At 53.9% G+C, this 18,142-nt stretch overlaps 1 protein-coding gene and 3 non-coding genes across 4 annotated transcripts; 3 read left to right on the top strand and 1 right to left on the bottom strand.

The window, feature by feature from the left end:
* Positions 1–2,240: 2,240 nt before the first annotated feature.
* TRNAL-CAG lies at positions 2,241–2,323 on the bottom strand. Its single transcript has one exon. It is a non-coding gene; the product is annotated as a tRNA-Leu (tRNA).
* Positions 2,324–2,843: 520 nt separating this feature from the next.
* TRNAD-GUC lies at positions 2,844–2,915 on the top strand. Its single transcript has one exon. It is a non-coding gene; the product is annotated as a tRNA-Asp (tRNA).
* A 263-nt stretch (positions 2,916–3,178) lies between these two features.
* On the top strand, positions 3,179–17,154 carry LOC107502475 (low affinity immunoglobulin gamma Fc region receptor II-a-like). The gene is made up of 6 exons (XM_016129708.2): positions 3,179–3,203; positions 11,050–11,173; positions 11,507–11,527; positions 11,819–12,073; positions 14,234–14,488; positions 16,044–17,154. The coding sequence occupies exons 2-6, from the start codon at positions 11,107–11,109 to the stop codon at positions 16,229–16,231; spliced, it is 786 nt and encodes a 261-aa protein (XP_015985194.2). The 5' UTR covers positions 3,179–3,203; positions 11,050–11,106; the 3' UTR covers positions 16,232–17,154.
* TRNAE-CUC lies at positions 3,784–3,855 on the top strand. Its single transcript has one exon. It is a non-coding gene; the product is annotated as a tRNA-Glu (tRNA).
* Positions 17,155–18,142: the final 988 nt, after the last annotated feature.

The following is an 18,142-nucleotide window of genomic DNA, read 5'->3' as shown; positions in this document are numbered from 1 at the left end:
GCACGTCGCGCTTTTTTTCACCCCACTGGGTCAGGAGTCCTGAGCAGGCGGCGGCCGTGTTTCCTGTCCCCGGGAACGGAAAGCGCCCTGGTTCCGACCTGACCCGAGGATCGAGCTCCGGTTCGCGCCGCGTCTCGCCCCGCCGAGCGCAGGTCGGGGCCGCAGCCGCCACCCCGCCTTCTCCGTGCTTCCCGGGTCCACCTGCGGCTCGGGGCGACCCCTCCCGAGACTGCTCAGCCGTCTGTTAAAGGTCAGCGACGGCAGGGGCACCGCGCTGCTCCCGGCGACCTGCCGGGAGAAGGCAGAGCGCGCGCCCGTCCTGCAGCCCGCGCCCGTGTTCACCGCGGCTTTGTCACCGCCAGAGCTGGAAGCCACCCAAACGTCAGCCAGCGGGTGCAGGTAAAGGGTGGCGTGTCCGTGCACGGGAACACCACTCAGAAAAGGCACGGACTATCGACACCCACACAAATCTCAGGATATTTATGCTGAGCGAAAGAAGCCAAATCAAGACAGAGTGTTATGACTCCACTTAAGTTCCAGCAAGTGGAAGCTCTGACGACAGAAAGCAGATCAGAGTTTGCTCGGGACGAGGGAAAGAATGGCAAGCGATCGGAGTAGAAAGCGGTCCAAGGAAGAGGCGTTGGGAGGTGCTGGGTATGTTCCCACCTGAACTGCAGCAGGGCTGGTTAGGACTTTCCTTGGTCCTAGGCAATTTGATCTTCATGGGCGGCTTCTGCCATAATAATAATTTTTAAAAATAGTTAATACAAAAATTTTACAGCTGCATTGGTATAAAAAGGAATGTATTAATATTATTAAAATATTTTCTTTGATATAAACGTTTATTTTCTTTGAATTTCAAAGATTTTTAAAAAGCCAAAGCATTTCGAACTCAAAATAAATTAGAACATTTTCATAGGTGCGTGCCTACTGCACCTAATGGGCAAGCAGCCCTCTACTCGAGGGTGGTTTCACAGGTCTGTACATGTGTCAAAACTTAACAACTCGTACATCTTAAATATGTCCAATTAGTTATAATCAGTTATGCCTAATATAGCTGTTAAAAATTGTTTCAGTATTTCTCAGTATACAGGAACTTGAAGCCTGTTCTGATACTCATGTAAATACATGTTTAAATTTTTCTTATTAAAATGTATTAAAGATGTTTCAAAACGTATAAAGATTGAAGAGACTGACCTAAGTAAATTTGACTTGATGAGACCAAACGACCGAGTCACGTGGAGGAAGAAGGGTCTGCCACGCTGATGGTCTCAGGGTCGTTCTGGTCTCATGGGACGGCACCGTGGAATCCGAGGAATTGGGAAGGACAGTGGAGACCTAGGCTGCAGGGGCTGCAGAAGAGGGTGTGCCCGGAGGGCTGCAGGAAGCCGCTGAGGGTGGCGCTTAGAACCCCGATACCTTGTGTAAAGTGGCAGCCGAGGTCAAATGATCGCCCCTTCTCAATCGTGTGGGGGTGAAATTACCTGGGAGGCGGGGAGTTGGAGACAGTTTGGGATGAAATGTGAGACAGGCATCAGGAAACCTGGAAGAGAAGGACGAGGAGTCACCCAGGCACAGTGAACTGGAACCTGTGGTTGGACCACACCAGCGTGTGGGCTTCGGCCCCGCAGCCCTGCTCCGGCAGAGGTCCCAGGAGAGCGCGGTGTGGCGCGAATAGGCGAGGCAGCGTCGGCGACTGGGTTTGGTCGCGAGAGCGGCGGGTTGGAGCCGGACACGCCTGGGGCTCAACGCGAGAGCCGAGGCCGGCGCCGGCCCGAGCGCTCGGCCCCGCCGCGAACCGGGACCCACGGCGGGGAACGCACCCCACGGTGCTCGGCTGTCGGGGCTCGGGCTGGTCTTGACGCAGGCCCCCAAGGTCGCTGGGCTCCCTCGGCCCTTCGTCCACGCGTGGGCTCCGCGCCCGGGCGGGCCGTCTACGCAGGGTAGATGCCAGCACCGGCGCGAGGACGGCGGGCTCACTTGTTCTCACCGCGCAGGGACAGCGTTTCCTTCCCACCTCGTGGCGGAAGAGCGGTTGTGCTGAAGATGGGAGACGCGACGCTCCGCTTGCGTTTACCAATGCTGGGCGCTCTGGGGGCGCGGCAGGATTAACCCTGCTCGCTCTATAGCGGACAAATGCAGGGGATCTTTAGGGGGGTCTTGTAGGTCGGGGAACAGATGCGACGACTGCGGTCCGGCCGAACCTCGTGCTTTAGTGGCGCGAGCAAAAATAAGACTACTGTCAGGAGTGGGATTCGAACCCACGCCTCCAGGGGAGACTGCGACCTGAACGCAGCGCCTTAGACCGCTCGGCCATCCTGACTGTCGGCTCCCGCGCGTCGCCGCTCCCGCGGCTGCGACTCGCTGACAGACACCGCGCTTTGGCCCCGACGCTGCGGCCGGCGGACGGCTGTCCGGGTGCGCGAGGACACGGTCGCGCGCGGGGCGACCCGGAGCAAAGCCAGTCAACTCTCCCGGCTCCGACACCCACGCCCCCTCGCCCAGCCTCCGTCACCGTCCGCACGCGCGCCTCTCGCTCGGCCTCTCGGGCCTCCCGCCGCGCGCGCCGGGCGTCCGAAGCGATGAGCAGCGCGCCCTGGGGGCTGAGGCAGCGTCCGGCTCCGGCTGCTCCGGGTCCCCGGGTCCGGGTCCGGGTCCGGCTCCGGGTCCGCGTCCGGGTCCGGCTCGGGCTCGGTGTGGGCCCGCAGTCTGTTTTGCTGGGAGACGCGGCGGGTTTGGAGTCAGGTCGGGCACGAGCCGCGCTGCTGCGTCTGAGAAGCGCGGGCAATCGGCAGGCGGCGACAGTCAGCTTCAGAGCGGTCGGGGCCCGGCCCCTGCCGCCGTCCTCGTTAGTATAGTGGTGAGTATCCCCGCCTGTCACGCGGGAGACCGGGGTTCGATTCCCCGACGGGGAGGCCAGAGCCGTCTTTTGGTGGCTGGCGCCGCCCTCCGTCCGGCCGCTCGCTCCCACGGGCCGCTCTTCCCCTCCCTCCGCCCTGCAGCGAGTTCCAGGTCCCCGGCCGGGGCCGGTGTCTCCCAGATCGGCCACCGCCTTTTGCCCTCCTCCCCGCAGGGCGCTCGCTCGCCACAGCCGACCTGGGACGTCTCGTCCCCGCAGCACCTGCCGACCGGCCGCCGCGCCCAGAACGGCTGGCGGCGGGGGCTCCTCGCGGCGCGACGCGACGGGACGCGGGCGGAGGCGGGTGAGTGTGTCGTGCCGGCGCGTGCAGTGGCCTGGCCTGGCCCGCGGTGGACGCGGCGTCCGGCGAGCCAGGGGCGGGAGCACGCGCCCCCCGGGGCGGGCCGCGGCGTGGAGCCGAGGGACCAGGGGCGGCCGAGCCGCGACCGCGTCCTCAGAGCGCGCGAGGGCAGCTGCGCGGGGCCGGCGCGCGTGGCGTGCGTGGCGGCGCCGAGCTGCGGGCGGGCGGGCGGTGTCCGGGAGGGACGGCCGCGGCCCCGGCTCTCCGCGCGCTCCGCGCGAGCGGCGGCGTCGGGGGTACAGTGGCGAGCGTAGCCCGCTGAGCCTTTGCGGAGCTCCGGGGCCTTGGGGCCGGGCGCCCGCCAGGGATGGGCCCTGGACCCGCGACCTGGCCCTGCTCGCTGGGCGCTGGCTGCGTGCAGCGCGGGAGCGGGGTCGCCGTGTTTCGAGGGTGCGGCGGGGACGGGGAGGCAGCGCGCGGGTTCAGGGTCTCGTGCTGCGGCCTGAGACGCATTGGGTCTGGCGCCCGGCGCCCCGGCTGCGGGGCCGGGGAGCTGCGTGCAGCGCGAGTTGGTCGCCCGCGCTCCCTGGTGGTCTAGTGGTCAGGATTCGGCGCTCTCACCGCCGCGGCCCGGGTTCGATTCCCGGTCAGGGAATCCGTTTTTCTTCCTCCGGGCGTCCGTACCCTCCTTTTGGCTCACGCTTGTTGGCGTCTTCCTTGGTCCCCTGCTCGTCACCTAGGCTCCCAGCTCTTGATCCTTTCTTTTATATCTCTAGTGAATCTAGTTGTCAGGTCCAGGTTCGGGGGCCGACGGAGGCATCAGCGTCTCTGTCGCTTATTTTGTCACATGCTGACGCTGAGGTCGTGCAGCCTTACTTTTACTGCACTATTGTGGATTCGAAAAGACAGGTGGCGTCCCTCGCCGCTCTTTGCTGATCTCACACCTGTTTTCGCAGAGCCCTTCGCATATCCAGGCCGTGTCCAGATGACCATGCATGGCTAACCTATGGGGACTGAGTTTGGGTTCCCCGCATGAGGGTGCATTTCGGCCGTCCTCGCTCTCATCGTGGATGGGTCCCCCACCCCCTGGCTGTGCCCAAGCGGGGACAGATGTGTTTGCATCCCTCAGACATTTCTGGTTCCCCTTCCTTGTGGTGTGGGTGAATCCTTTTTAGGTTTTTTTGCACAAATGCCAACCTTCCAAATATTTTTAAATTTGAAAATAATCACAGTTATGGCCTATTTCCTAGTTTGGTAGATCTGTCCTTTGGAGTAGCTGGTATCACATTAAATGTGTACTTTCCTTATGTTGCTGGTATATTTCTTTCTCTTTTGATATATTGTAGCATTAGAACTCTTGTTTCTGGTTATTTAATTGCTTTCCCAGGCATTGACACAAATTATAGGGAAATAGTTTGGTTCTCTGGGTTTAGGGGAGGCTCGCTGTTTCTTTATTGCCTCTGTGCTCAGTGCTTTTGTGATGGGTCAAATATTTAAACCTACGGATTTCAAACCATGGTACCAGAACAACTATAATATCGGTGTGGGTTGTTTATTTCTTTGTATGACAAACATCATATATTTTTAAATGAAAAACATTAAACTGCTTAAAATCTCCATATACAAGGGTCAAATGGCAAAAATACAATGAAAACATTTGCAGTGGTCGGACCAGGCAAATCATGTTTTCTCAGAAACCAATAAGAAAAGGAGATCAGGATAGTTAAAAAAATGCGCAAGGCCAGAGATGTTCGTAGAACTTCAAGTAGGCAAGCCCTCTCACTAGCTGTCTGTGCAACGCCGATTAAAACGAGCTCATGATGTTTTAAATACCTGTTCTCATTTTAATGCGAACTTTCATACTAACAGCAAAAGTGGAAGGCTTTCACGTGAAACAGTTGTGTAGTGGCCTCATAGTGTCCCCCCCGAATTCATGTCCACTTGCAACCTCAACACGTGACCTTATTTGAAATAGGGTCTTTGCAGATGTAGTTAGTTAAGGATCTCAGATGAAGTCACTCTGGATTTAGGGTGGGCCCTAAGTCTGACAGCTGGTATCCCTATGCAGTGAGGATAGGACAGGTAGAGCCGGACGGAGGGAAGGCCATGTAGATAGGGCTGGACGCATAGATTGGAGTTACACTGCCTTGAGCCAGGAGCTGTAGCAGCTGGCAAGGAGGCCCGGGGCATACCCCTCTCTGTGCCTTCAGCGGGAGCTTGGCCCTGCTGACACTTTGATCTGACCCCTGGCTCTGAAACTGTGAAACGACCAATTTCTGTTGTTCAAGCCACTCTGTTTGTGGTAGTTTGGGAAGATAGCCCTAGAAAATGAATGCACTGAACTAAATAAAATGTAGTTGTAAATCAATTTAACCTTTTATTTTACACCCCCACTCGAAGAGGTCCCACTCCTTCCCTCTTCAATACCCTATGGGATGGGTGTATGAATTTCTGAAAAATGGTGCGATCCCATTGAAAGCAAAAACGCCAGCATATCCTCATCGTGCGACACAGCGGCTGCGGTGTTCGGCTCTCAGGAGACCTTCCACTGTAACAGTGTAAAAAATGCATTTCAATAACATCTTCCTCGTTCACATCTCCCCTCTATTCCAGCTGTTACTACTTTGGAAAATACGTTGTTATGGTTATTGGTATCAATTCCTCAGTGAGTCAGCCCCAAGGACATGGCAGAGAGTGATATCTCCAGGCGCCAGCTGCCTAGGAGAAAATAGCTCCTGAGGCTCCCAAGAAGAAACATAAAACAATATTGCCGCTGGAGTACAAATAACAAAGCTTCCACCAGAAACTGTATTTCTTTGTGCTAGACGCTAACAGCTAACTTTGGCTTTTGTAATCTGCTTGCTGGCTTGATCAAGGCCAACCAGGACATGGTTTCAGGCTTTATAAGCTGCCTCCTCCGGAGGCTCGGGGCTGACTCTCTAGTAGGGAGGGTCAGTCGCCGGCCGGCTAATAAAGGCTCATAATCAATCTCAATTGGCTCCGTGGGTCTTAGATTTGAACGCACCACAACATCCACGGTCTAGGCCACAGGAATGCCACCCAGCTCCCCGCACCTGTAAAGGAAGGGACTCTCTCTCCTGCCCTCGTAGCTCTGAGGGGCTGTGAGGAGAACTCGACAGTCGCGAATTGCAGTGGAGTTGGACAGTGGCTCAAAAACCTGGGACAGTAAGTCATTTTTGACTTTTTCTCTGTTTTGGGGGAGTTTTTGTTTGAAGAAGAAAATAGCTTATGCAATCCTATTTCGTCAAAAGGTAAGAGACGAGCTCTCAGTAAAACTGTAAGTTAAACACCGTTTACTTTCGCCCGTCCGACGCTTCCTCCCTTCCTCCCTCCTCCCTTCTCACCGGCCCCTCCCGACCTCCCGACCTCCTCGACCTCCTCACAGGAAGCCGCCAGCCGGAGGAGCTAGCTCGCTCTGAGGTGGTGATGGCTGTGTCTTCAGCCAAAGAAAAACGTGGATTCCAAGAAAACAAAAGCTCTCAAGCTAGATTAAACAAAGGAGGAGGGCTGTGAACATAGAGAGGAAACCTCAAAGGCTTCGAAAGGCAGGAAATAAAGCAAGCCGCCAGCTGGCTACCTGGAAGTGATACCGAAAGTGGTTTCAGGAAGCCAGGCCGGAGACATGACCACCGCCTGTTCTGGGCTTCGCTCCCCACTTCCCCCCACGCCACGGCTTGTGTCATTTCTCCCTCCGTCTCCCCGCCGTCCCCACTTCCTCCCGCCTCCCCCTGCCACAGGTTTCGTTTCAAGGACCTAGCGTGATCTTTCTATTAAGTACCTGCCATCATCTAACTAAATTCTATGCCCCTTAATTTCTAAAGCCAGAGTCTGATTAGTCACTGGTCATTCTAACCGCCCCTGGGCAGCGACGGGACCTGGCCTGAAGCGAGGTCGAGGAGAGTGAAGAAATGAGCCCTTCCAGCTTCGAGCAGGGCTCGGCATCTATTGACGATGGATGTCCACATCGCCTATTTTTTCCCCTATTTGTGGCTATTGTATCTGAGTCTATAAGAAAAATTAATATAAAAGTTATATACCTGTAATTTCAGAAATGCTAGAAGGATGATCAGATGTGGGACGATTTTTTTGCTTTTACTTTATTTTCTCCTTTTTTAAATGCAGCTACAAGAATTCGTAGATGTGGCACGTGACATTTCTGTTGGGCGGCGTTGCTCTAGAGGTGTGCTGAGCAACGGATCCATCCTGCCAGGTCCACCGGGAAGTGGCTGCTTCTCCTGGAAGCCCTCCATCTGGTGGGGCCTGTCTACACCACACCCCTAGTTGATACGGAAAGCTCATCTCCAGTTAGCACACAGCATGAGCTGTACAGTTTTTTATGTCTGCACACATTGCTGGGTGACAGACCTTGAGACTTCTTCATCTTGGAAAACTAAGCCTCTGAACCCAGCTGTTCAACAACAGCCTCCCCACCCCTCCCGCTGCTGCCCCCCACCCCCTACTCCCCGGCAACAACCATTCTTTGTTTCTGCGAGTTTGATGACTTTAGATACTTCATGGGCAGTATTTGCTTTTAGTGACTGGCTTATTTCACTGAGCATGCAGCAAGATTTCCTTTTCTTTCTTTCTTTTTTTTTTTTAAATACGAATTATATTCCATTCGTTGTGTGAATGGACCGCATTTGCTTTATCCATTCATCTGTCAATGGACATTTGGGTTGCTCCCACCTGTTGGCTATTGTGAATAATGCCGCAATAAACATGAGTGTGCAAGTAGCTCCTCAAGATCTTGCTTTGAGTTCTTTTGGATAAATATCCAGAAGTGGGTTGCTAGATCATGTGGCAATTGTCTTTAATTATTTGAAGGACCTTCGTGCTGATGTCCATAACGGCTGCGCCCTCTCGCGGTCCCACCATCGGTAGTACAGAAGGCTTCCAATTCCTCCATATCTTCGCCAGTACTTGCTATCTTCTGTTCTGTTCTGTTTTGTTTTTTGATGGTGGCCATTTTAATGAGTGCGAGGCGATAGCTTGTGGTTCTGATTTGCATTTCTCTAACAATTAGCGATGTGAAGCATCTTTTCATGTGCTTTTTGGCTATCTTTTGTCTATCATTTTTGGAGAAATGTCTATTCTATCTTTTTTTCCATTTTTAAATTAGGTTATTTGTTCTTGCTGTACTTGAGTTGTAGGAATTCTTTTTTTAAAAAATACAGTTATTTAAATTAGTTTCAAGTATACGGTGCATTGGTTAGACTTCCATAATGTTCATAAACTGATTCTCCCAATTGCTCCCTCCTTCCCCTGGCTCTCCACTTAGCCATCATATTAATGCTAACTGCATTCCCTCTGCCATGTTCCCTGTGCCCAGCTATGCACTACTAATTTGTACTTCTTTAACCCTTCACGCCATTCTCCCAGCCTCCCAACCATCCAGCCCTCTGTCTGTCACTAAATTGTCCAGTATATTTGTCAGTCTGTTTTTGATTAGTTTGTTCATTTTGTTCCTTAGATACCACATATGAGTGAAATCGTATGGTATCTATTTTTCTTCGTCTGACTTATTTCACTCAGCATAATAACCTCTAAGTCCATCCATGTCATTGCAAATGGTAGGATTTCACCTTTGTTAATGGCTGAGTAATATTCCATTTGTATATATAAACCATAATTTCTTTATCCAAATATCTGTTGATGGGCATTTAGGTTGCTTCCATATCTGGGCTATTGTAAATTGTGTTGCCATGAATATTGGAGTGCATAGATCTTTATGAATTATTGTTTTGGTTTTCTTTGGATAATACCTAGAAGCGCAATTGCTGAGTCAAAAGGTATATCCATTTTTAATGTTTTAAGGAACCTCCATGTGTTTTCTATAGTGACTGTACCAATTTGCAATCCCACCAACAATGTATGAGGGTTCCCTTTTCTCGGCATCCTCACCAACGCTTGCTGTTTTTGATTTATTGACACTAGCCATTCTGACAGGTGCGAGGTGATATCTCATTGTGGCTTTAATTTGGATTTCTCTGATGATTAGCGACCTTGAGCATCTTTTCATATATCTGTTAGCCATCTATATTTCTGCTTTGGAGAAGTGTCTGTTCAGGTCTTCCGCCCATTTTTCAATTGGATCATTTTTGTTGTTGAGTTGTATACGTTTATAAATTTTGGATATTAACCTCTTATCAGATGTGTCATTAGCGAATATCTTTTCCCAGTCAGTTGTCTTTTTGTTTTGTTGATGGTTTCCTTTGCTGTACAGAAACTTTTTAGTTTGATGTAGTCCCATTTGTTTATTTTTTCTTTTGTTTCCCTTGCCAGAGGAGATATATCTGAAAAGAAATCCCTGTTAGTAATATCAGAGAGTTTACTGCCTATGTTTTCTTCTAGAAGTTTTATGGTTTCAGGTCTTACATTTAAATCTTTAATCCATTTTGAGTCTATTCTTGTATACGGTGTAAGAAGATGGTCCACCTTTTTTTTTTTTTTTGCATGTATCTGTCCAATTTTCCCAGCACCATTTATTGAAGAGACTGTCTTTACCCCATTATGTATTCTTACCTCCTTTGTCATATAGTAAGTGAGCTACAGGTGTGGATTTATTTCTGGTCTCTCTATTGATCACTGTATCTATTTTTATGCCAGTACCATGTTGTTTCGATTACCGTTGCCTTGTAGTATAGTTTCATATCAGGTACTGTGATACCTCCAACTTTGTTCTTCTTTCTCAAGATCGCCATGGCTATTCGGGGGTTTTTATGGCTCCATATAAATTTTAGGAGTATTCGTTCTAGCTCTCTGAGGAATGCCATTGGCATTTTGATAGGGGTTGCATCGACTCCGTAGACTGCTTTGGGTAGTACGGCCATTTTGACAGTGTTGATTCTTCCTACCCGCGAACGGGGTATGCGCTTCCATTTACTTGTCTCTTCTTCAATTTATTTTTTCAATGACATAACTTTCTGAAAACAGGTCTTCTATCTTCTTGGTTAATTTGATACCCAGACATTTTATAGTTTTCAATGCAATTGTAAATGGGATTGTTTTCTTAATTTCTCTTTCTGAAAGTTCATCATCAGTGTAGAGATGTAGGAATACAGCCTGGATATTAACCCCTTATCAGATAATGATTTGCAAACGTGCTCTCTCATTCTGTGGGCTACCTTTTGACTCTGTTGACTGATGTGCAGAAGTGTTAAGTTTGATGTAGTTTTATTTGTCTGTTTCTGCTATCGTTGCCCCCATAATCTGATCCTTAGCCACTGTGACCATTATTATACCATGTAGCTCGGCTCGGTCGTACTGTACAGTCACCTGCACAGAATATATAGCCCTTGAAATTACTTTGTGACTTTCTTAACAGAACTATTTGTTGCACTTGAAAACTCTTTTGCGTTTGGAGGGTGGGGGGGGAGGGGTGTGTGAAGGGCCGGCGAAGGAAGGATGGTCTTGCCTGTGGCGTACGTAGAGATTTTCGCAGAGTCGCAGAGTGTTTCCCATTTTGGTGTGGTTGTTTAACTGATTCTTATTGGTTGCACATATATATGGGTCTCTATCCTGCCTGGGTCGAAACTCATTTAGAACTTCCTGTGTACTGGCCAGAGAGCCGGCACAGGGAGTGTCGGGCAGGGCCCTGGCCAGAAGCCACACGGGCCCCCATCTCCTTGGCAGCACCGACGTAAACCCTGCTGCGGTTTTCACAAGTACCAAACAAGCTGACTCACGACAAAATGTGTCTACTAAGCAGACTCCACATCTAGTTTGTTACTGCCGAGTCTAGGGCGTTGCTGTAATTCGTTAGCAGAAAAGGAATCCTGACTGTTGAAAGCTGTGTGAGGATTAAGCAATTTCCTTCCTCTTTCCTCAGTTCATCTAAACCCCAGTGGACTGAGGCCCAGTTCTGGGTCGACTTCTCAAGACCCAAATGCTGCAGACTGTGGGTCCCTGTGGGCTGCGGCTGCTCCCCCCGCTGCCCGTGCTGCTGCTGCTGGGTGAGTAGGGGGCCGTGCTGGGGTCTACGGTTCAGCCAGGCCCAGGACCCCAGGGACCTGCGCGCTGGCCTCTGGGCACAGACTGAAAGGCGAGAGAGAACACTGAGTTCTCAGGGCCCCCTCGGTCGCTCGGTCCGAATGCAGACGTCCTTCCGCAGTCTCTGCAGCAGTCGTGTTCACCTGGTGGCCTTGCTGGGTGACAGGGACAGGAGACGGGAGGAAGGAGAGCTCTGGCGGGAGACTGGGGAAGCGGGCTGGGGGTGGGCCCCGGGGGAGAAGGGTCCCCGCCCTCGGGTAGCGGCCGGGCCGCTGACCGGTGCTCTTCTCTTTCAGCCTCTGCGGACAGGGAGGCTGGTGAGTGTGCCGGGCCCCTTGCGGGCGCCTTGTTCAGGGGCGGGGGGCGGAGGGAGGGGGTCCGCTCCGCCAGGACCCGGGCTTGGGCTTGGCGTGGATGGTTTTCCCACTTTAGTGGGCCCTGGGGTTTGAATCCCACGGGCCCCACCAAAGACCAAGACCCAGAGGCGCCGAGGGAACGAGGCCGCTGCGGCCGACCCCGGCTGCGGGTGCAGGCGACCCTGGGCGCTTTGGAATTCAGTTTCTCCAAGGTTATTTGTCCCTGTCCTTTCTGCTCCCTGCCCTCCACAGGTCTCCCAAAGGCCACGCTGAGCCTCGATCCCCCGTGGGTCAACGTGCTCCAGGGGGACAACGTGACTCTGACCTGCCGGGGGGCCCCCGGCCCTGGGAGCCCCGCCACTCGCTGGTTCCACAACGGCAACTTCCTGGAGACCCAGGCCCAGTCCAGCTACAGCCTCACGGCCAACAGCAGTGACAGCGGGAATTACACGTGCCACACGGCCCAGACCAGCCTCAGCGACCCCGTGCACCTGGACGTGGTCTCGGGTCAGTGGGCCCGGCCGGCGGGCGGGCGGGCGGCGCCCCCGCTGTCCTCCTCACGCCCCGCGCCTCTCCTGCTGCGTGGCGGAGTCGTGCTGCCCACGTGCGAGGCCATTTTGCCTCGGTCCTGACTGGGCAAGGAGGTGGTGACGAGGTCACGGACGGGCCGCGGGGTGTGAGGGCAGCACAGGGAAATCTTTGCTCCACAAAACCCTCCGGCCCTCATGGCAGCGTGGTAAGCGCCGGGCTGGAGGCGGACGAGGCGTAAGCCCCACGACGGTTGTGCCCGGGGGGTTGTGCCCGGGGGGCGGGAAATCCGCAGCGGGGCAGGAGTGGGGGCGGGGGTCCTTCGCGTGGGAGCTCGCAGTCTGCTGCTAGGACTTCATCTTTCATTCCTGTATGAGCTGGGACTTCAGGAGAAGGTTTTAGTCGAGGGAGTCACGCGATCTGAGTCAGGTTTGCGTGTGTCTCTGGGCGCTGCGCGTCCCGGGTTCCGTCCAGAAGCCGCTGCCCAGGCCTGGGTGCGTGCCCGCAAACACGGACGCGGGCGAGCGTCCGGTGTTAAAGTGCTGCTGAAGCCCGATGTCTTGGCCGCCTTTTAAGGTCCCTGTACCTACCGGAGGGGTCCTGGCCGGCGTCACTTCCAGACCATGGTGCCCTATAGAAAGCGCAATAAATGCTAAGTAAATGAAGGGGTTCAGAACAGACTCCCCCCCACACTCCAAGGAGTGGGTAAATCTGAGCTGAAAGCAATCGAGATGCTGCAGGCTCACAAGAAACTCTTCTCTCTCTAAAGAATTCAAATTAGGAAGGAACCTTGCCCATAGTTAAGAGTTACCACCAGAAATAACTTTTTATGACCTGTCTGCAGGACAGGACAAACTCCTAATTGCTGAACACCTGCTCATCCTGTCGCAATGACCCCCCTCCCCTCTGAAGCCCCAGGCCGCTCAGCTTGTCCTCAGCTCAGAAGGTCACACATCCCTCCTTTTCCGTTTCTGTTCCCAAACCTCTCAGGTCTGCGGGGTCTCTGACTCTCTCGTGTGTGGGGGGCTCCCGAACATTAAATTTGCTCATCTTCTTTTGCTAAGCTGTCTCCTTTCTGTCTACTTACTAGAGAAGCTGAAAGAACCCTGAGGGTCGAGGAGTTTTTTCCTCCCCGACACACTCGAACTCCAAAACCTGCCCCCACGTCTCAGCCCCCCCCGACCCTTCGCACTGCACCGCTGCCCCCCAAACAGCTGAGTGCTTCTGACTTTTCCTGCCAAAGTGTGAAAGTAGAGATTGAAAAAATCTTGACTTGGAAGGGTCATCAGAGGGAACCCCCTGGCCCCACCCCTTCACTGTGCAAAGAAATCCAGCCCATGGGACCCTAGAGCCCGGGAGCCGCTGGCGGGGCCCAAACCAGAACCTTGACTCTACAGTGGCTTCCTGCAGTCTGGACCACAGCGCCTTGCCTTTTGTGTACAGAATATGGTTTTCTTAAGTGAGTTTTCATTTAAATAAGATATAATAAATTCTACTATTTATTTCAATAGTGATTAGAGCGATTGGATTTTTTTCTAGGAAGTTTTTTGAGACATTCTTTACAGACTTGTCCTCCAAGGTGTGGTGGGTGTTTGCAGGCAGGGTGGGAACTATTTTACATTTGAAAGCTTGTTTTAATTCTCTTGTTCAGACCCACAAGTGAATACTGAATCCAGAAGGTCACACTTTATTTCTTTCAGGGATGGAAGAATCCATTCAGGTGGGTGAGCCTCCACCTGTTGCTAATGCAGTTAATGGCTGCCACCATCACTTCCCGAAACTCGTTCAAAAGTTGCCATTAAATTGGTAATCCCCAAACCACAAGTGCTGCATCCACACAAACTCAAGGTTTCGGGTCCTGCCACTAGCCCCACAGTTACTGGGGCTCAAACATTTCCTATCCCAGGGTTTTAAATTCCTCTCTCTCCTCCTTCTGAAGACTTCTGTCCTTCGGGGTCACACGGACTCGCAGGTACCATCGCGTTCTCCTGTAAGAGAAGGCTCACGTCTGCCATGGAGCATCGTCAGCTCCTCTGGCCGACATCCTTCTACCTTCTCTGGGGAACGTGGCGCTGAGCCCAAGCCTGCAAGAGCCTTGCCGTTCAGCCTCGGACCCTTCCCTCCATGTCTGTCTTCCAGACTGGCTGCTGCTGCAGACGCCCCGCCTGCTCTTCCAGGAGGGCGAGCCCATCGTGCTGAGATGCCACAGCTGGAAGGGCTGGCCTCTGTACAAGGTCACGTTCTTCCACAACAAAACATCCCGGAAGTTTTCCCACACGGATTTCATCTTCTCCATCCCACGAGCAAACAGCAGCCACAGCGGCAAGTACCACTGCACGGGCTTCATACGGAAGAGTCGGCACTCGTCACAGGCCGTGAGCATCGCTGTCCGAGGTAGGGACCGACACTGGTCAGGAAAGCTCGGGCCCTGGAAGGGTGGACAGGGCAAAGATTGTTGGTCTATTTCCGACTTCAGCACCTGTGTTCTCCTGAGTGGGTGTCTCTGACGTCAGGGGGCCCCCAAAGTCTGAGCTGCACGCGATGGCGGTATGGGCTGCAGCCCTGTTCCTGCTCCCTCCTCGGGGATTATAGAAACGGGTGTCCTTCACCTGGGCTTTTACCTCTCAAGGGTCACACGCCAACTTTTCATCATCCCAAATCTGTCTACCTCTTTTGCACCTCATTCAGATCACTCCACCTTATCATGTGCTCATTTGTCTCTAGGATTCTGAGGCCTGCTTGTCCTTCCCCACAGACCTTCTCGGCCTAGGTCCAAATCTCAGCTCGGGGCAGACACGGTGGCACGAGAGTTTCCCCACATACACAGAACTAGGCCCCAACTGCTCTTGAGAGGTCGTGCATCCTGAGACCCAAATCATGCCCTTTTAGGGGACATTGCAAGCTGGTTTTGCCACACTAGAGCTGGACAATGAACGGCGCCCAGTCTCCGGCTCTGTGGGGTTGGTGAGAAGTGCAGCCGATGTGGTCTGCGAGTTCTCTGCCATCCCCAAAGGCTGTGCCCTGGTCAGAGAACTCCTCGAGAGGCTTTTCAGAAGGAAGGGTCTGCTCTCAAATTAATGCAGGGCATGCTGTGTACTCAGTCCTCCTTTTATATTCATGATGCACGTCAAAGGTTTCAAGAAGCCCTGTTGTAAAAAAGAAAGAAAGAAAGAAAGAAAGAAAGAAAGAAAGAAAGAAAAAAACTTTTAAATTAAATGTCATAAGGCATTTGCTAAACCTACATGACCACAAAACCTTTTCCTTCATAACTTTGGTGGGGAAGAAGAAATGCCCTCTACCTTCTGGGTTCTTTCTTCTGGTCTAATAATTAAATTGACATGAAATGGATTGACAAGATTAGATGAGCAAATTCAATTACACATATACCTACGAGAACCCACAGACAGGACAGGTTCAGGACAAGCTACAGGGCCTGGGGCTTCAGAGGGAAGGAGGGTCATTGCAGCATAATAAGAAAAGCAGGTGTTCAGTGATTAGGAGTTTGTCCAGCCCTGCGGACAGCTTATAAAAAGTCATTTCTGGTGATAACTCTTACTATGGGCAAGGCCACTAATTTGATTTTTTAAGGGAGAGGTAGGAGTTTCTCATGAGCCTATAGGGTCTCGATCGCCTTTAGCTCAAAATTACCCACATGCCGAAGTGGCACGCCTTGGGGTGCGGGGCTGTTCTGAACCCCTTCAACTTCTATTACTGTCCCTGCAAACAGATGTGCCCAAGGTCACCCTTCGACATGTGCTGATCAGTGTTTTATTTTGTAAGGCTCAGAGATGAAGTGTTCTGAAGACTTCAGACCTGTCTGCTCTTGACCCGAGCCTGAGCCCCTGGCTCCTGGCGGCTGTCACAAAGGCTTCCCAACGGGGACCTGGCTGTAGATACAAATTTCTGCCTCACCAGCTGTCATTTTCTCACGCTCCGCCTCTCCCCTTAGGTCCGGCAGTTCCATCCATCTCCCCACTCTTTGCACTGTGGCCCCAGATCACTTTCTGCCTGGTGATGGGACTCCTGTTTGCAGTGGACACGGGGCTGTACTTCTCCATGAAGAGGGACCTTCGGCGCTTAATGGGGGACTGGACGAACGGCAAAGTCACATGGAGCAAGAGCCCCGAGGACAAATGACCACATCCCGTGCTGTCATGCGGCCGCAGCACATCCCTTCCCCTCCCACGCCTGCCCTGGACGGTTAGCTGGGCAAGGAGCCTCCCACCAGGCCTGGCGTCTCGGGCTGGACCCCACTGGGCTGCCCCTGGCTGAGTTCCTGAAGGTCAAGGCCCAGCCCAGCTGCCCAGCTCCACGAGGACTCACCCAAGTCTGTTTTCGCTGATCGCAGACAGGCTCCTTGAATATACGGAAACTCGGTAAATCCTGCTTCCACTTTCAAACGAACCTCAGCAATCCCACCGCCTCTTAGCTCTCTGGGACCTCTAGTGCCATGTCCACGCTGCTGCCACCCCTGCTGGGTGGTGACAGACTCCTGACCGTCCCTACGCTCACCCTGGAGGTCCTACAGTTTATTCTCACGACTGCCAAAGTGACCTTTTTAAAATGTGTGTTTTGTCTGTCACTTCTCTGCTCAAAGCCTTGCAACAGCTCCCCCCTACAGTCAGGGTAAAAGAGGGGGCCTTTGCAAGGTCCTGCAGGGCACTCTGTGACCATGCTCCCCACGCTGCCGACCTCATCCACCCGGTCCCCTGCTTTCTTAAACACACATGCTTCTGAGCAGGACTTGAGTTACTTCCTGTTTCTGGAATGTTCTAACTGACAGATACCACATCACGCTTCATCGTGGCCTCTACTCAGCTGTCACCTCAGTCGTGCGGTCTCCTTGGTCACTCGCCCCCGCCATCGCTGAACGCCCTCCTCCTGCTTACTTTTCCCCTCGTCCTTGTTGCCAGCGGCTCTGCCTGTGTCCTCCTGCGTGTCCGTGGTCCGACCGCCCCTCCTGCCCCCCGCGTGTGAGCCCCAGGAGGCCCGGGCCTTCGAGTCTCCCTCGGTGTCTGCGCATGACGAAGAACTCAATAAATGTTTGTGGAACGAGTCAATTCTGTAGTAAATTTAGAGAATTTTAAACCTAGAAACCCCTAAGGCGTGATGCCCATCTCCTCTCTTTAAACTGTGGCCCAGGGTTGGGGTGCCTGCTCAAGGACATACAGGCTGCTGGTGTCACGGACTTTTCTAAGCGCAGTTTGGGGTAAACGACACGTTTTGCTACATGACTAGCTTTTTGTGCTCAGTGTGGGTCATAGCACCCCCCACCACACCGTCTATTTAAGTCACCACTCAGTGTCCGTTCTGCCCATGGAGACACTCAAGCACCGTCCCTAAGCAGGGCGGGTGAACACAGCAGCGTGTGTGCGGTAGGCCCCTCCGAGTGAGCACGAAAGCGGGGAAGGACGCCGCCCGCAATGCTGCGCTTGCCGTCCAGGGCCCGAGGTGCTGGCCTCGGCGCGGCGGGACTCGGGCCGGGTGGGGAGGCGGGTTTCGGGGCTGCCGCGACAGGGCAGTCCCACAGCGGGCCAGCTCGCCCCGGGCCGGCCAAGGTCAGCAGCAGTGGGGAGCCAGGTCACAGCGTCGGGACCGACTCCGCCCCCAGGCCTGGCCTCCGGGAGCGAGTGAGTTTACAGCTGGCAGCTCACGAAAGGCCGAGGGAGGACGAGGAAGCCCCGCGCCGCCGGCAGAGCCCGGGGTTGCGGCCCCGCGTCCAAAGCGCAGGCGTTTCCCTTGAATCGGGCGGATCGCAGCGGTCACGTGAAGGTCCACCCGGTCCCCCCAGTTCCTGGAGTAGAACGACGCGCCGCGGGCCAGAGACCCCAGGGCCCGGGGCGCGGGGTCAGTCCCCGGGCGGGGGGCGCCGGCCCCGGGCCGCCGCCCTGCACCTCCGCCCTCGCGGCTCCGGGGGTCCCCGCTGGGCCTTTCAGGGACAGTCGGCGCCACGCAGCGCAGCCACCTGCAGCAGGCCGTCCCGGGCCCAGGACGCGAGGCCGCAGGGGCGCGACAGCAGCGCGGACGCGCCACCCCCTCCCTTCGGAG

The sequence above is a fragment of the Rousettus aegyptiacus genome, unplaced genomic scaffold (assembly GCF_014176215.1).
Source record: "Rousettus aegyptiacus isolate mRouAeg1 unplaced genomic scaffold, mRouAeg1.p scaffold_m13_p_17, whole genome shotgun sequence".
In the NCBI taxonomy this organism is placed as follows: domain Eukaryota; kingdom Metazoa; phylum Chordata; class Mammalia; order Chiroptera; family Pteropodidae; genus Rousettus; species Rousettus aegyptiacus.
The sequence above is the reverse complement of the archived record's forward strand: the minus strand, read 5'-3'. Positions and strand labels throughout refer to the sequence as shown.

What these genes read in the sequence shown, in the direction of transcription:
- LOC107502475 (XM_016129708.2), top strand. Translation starts at nt 11,107, where the DNA reads ATGCTGCAGACTGTGGGTCCCTGTGGGCTGCGGCTGCTCCCCCCGCTG. An exon ending in CTCTGCGGACAGGGAGGCTG is followed by an intron (nt 11,528 to 11,818) that starts GTGAGTGTGCCG and finishes TGCCCTCCACAG; the next exon opens with GTCTCCCAAAGGCCACGCTG. An exon ending in CGTGAGCATCGCTGTCCGAG is followed by an intron (nt 14,489 to 16,043) that starts GTAGGGACCGAC and finishes CTCTCCCCTTAG; the next exon opens with GTCCGGCAGTTCCATCCATC.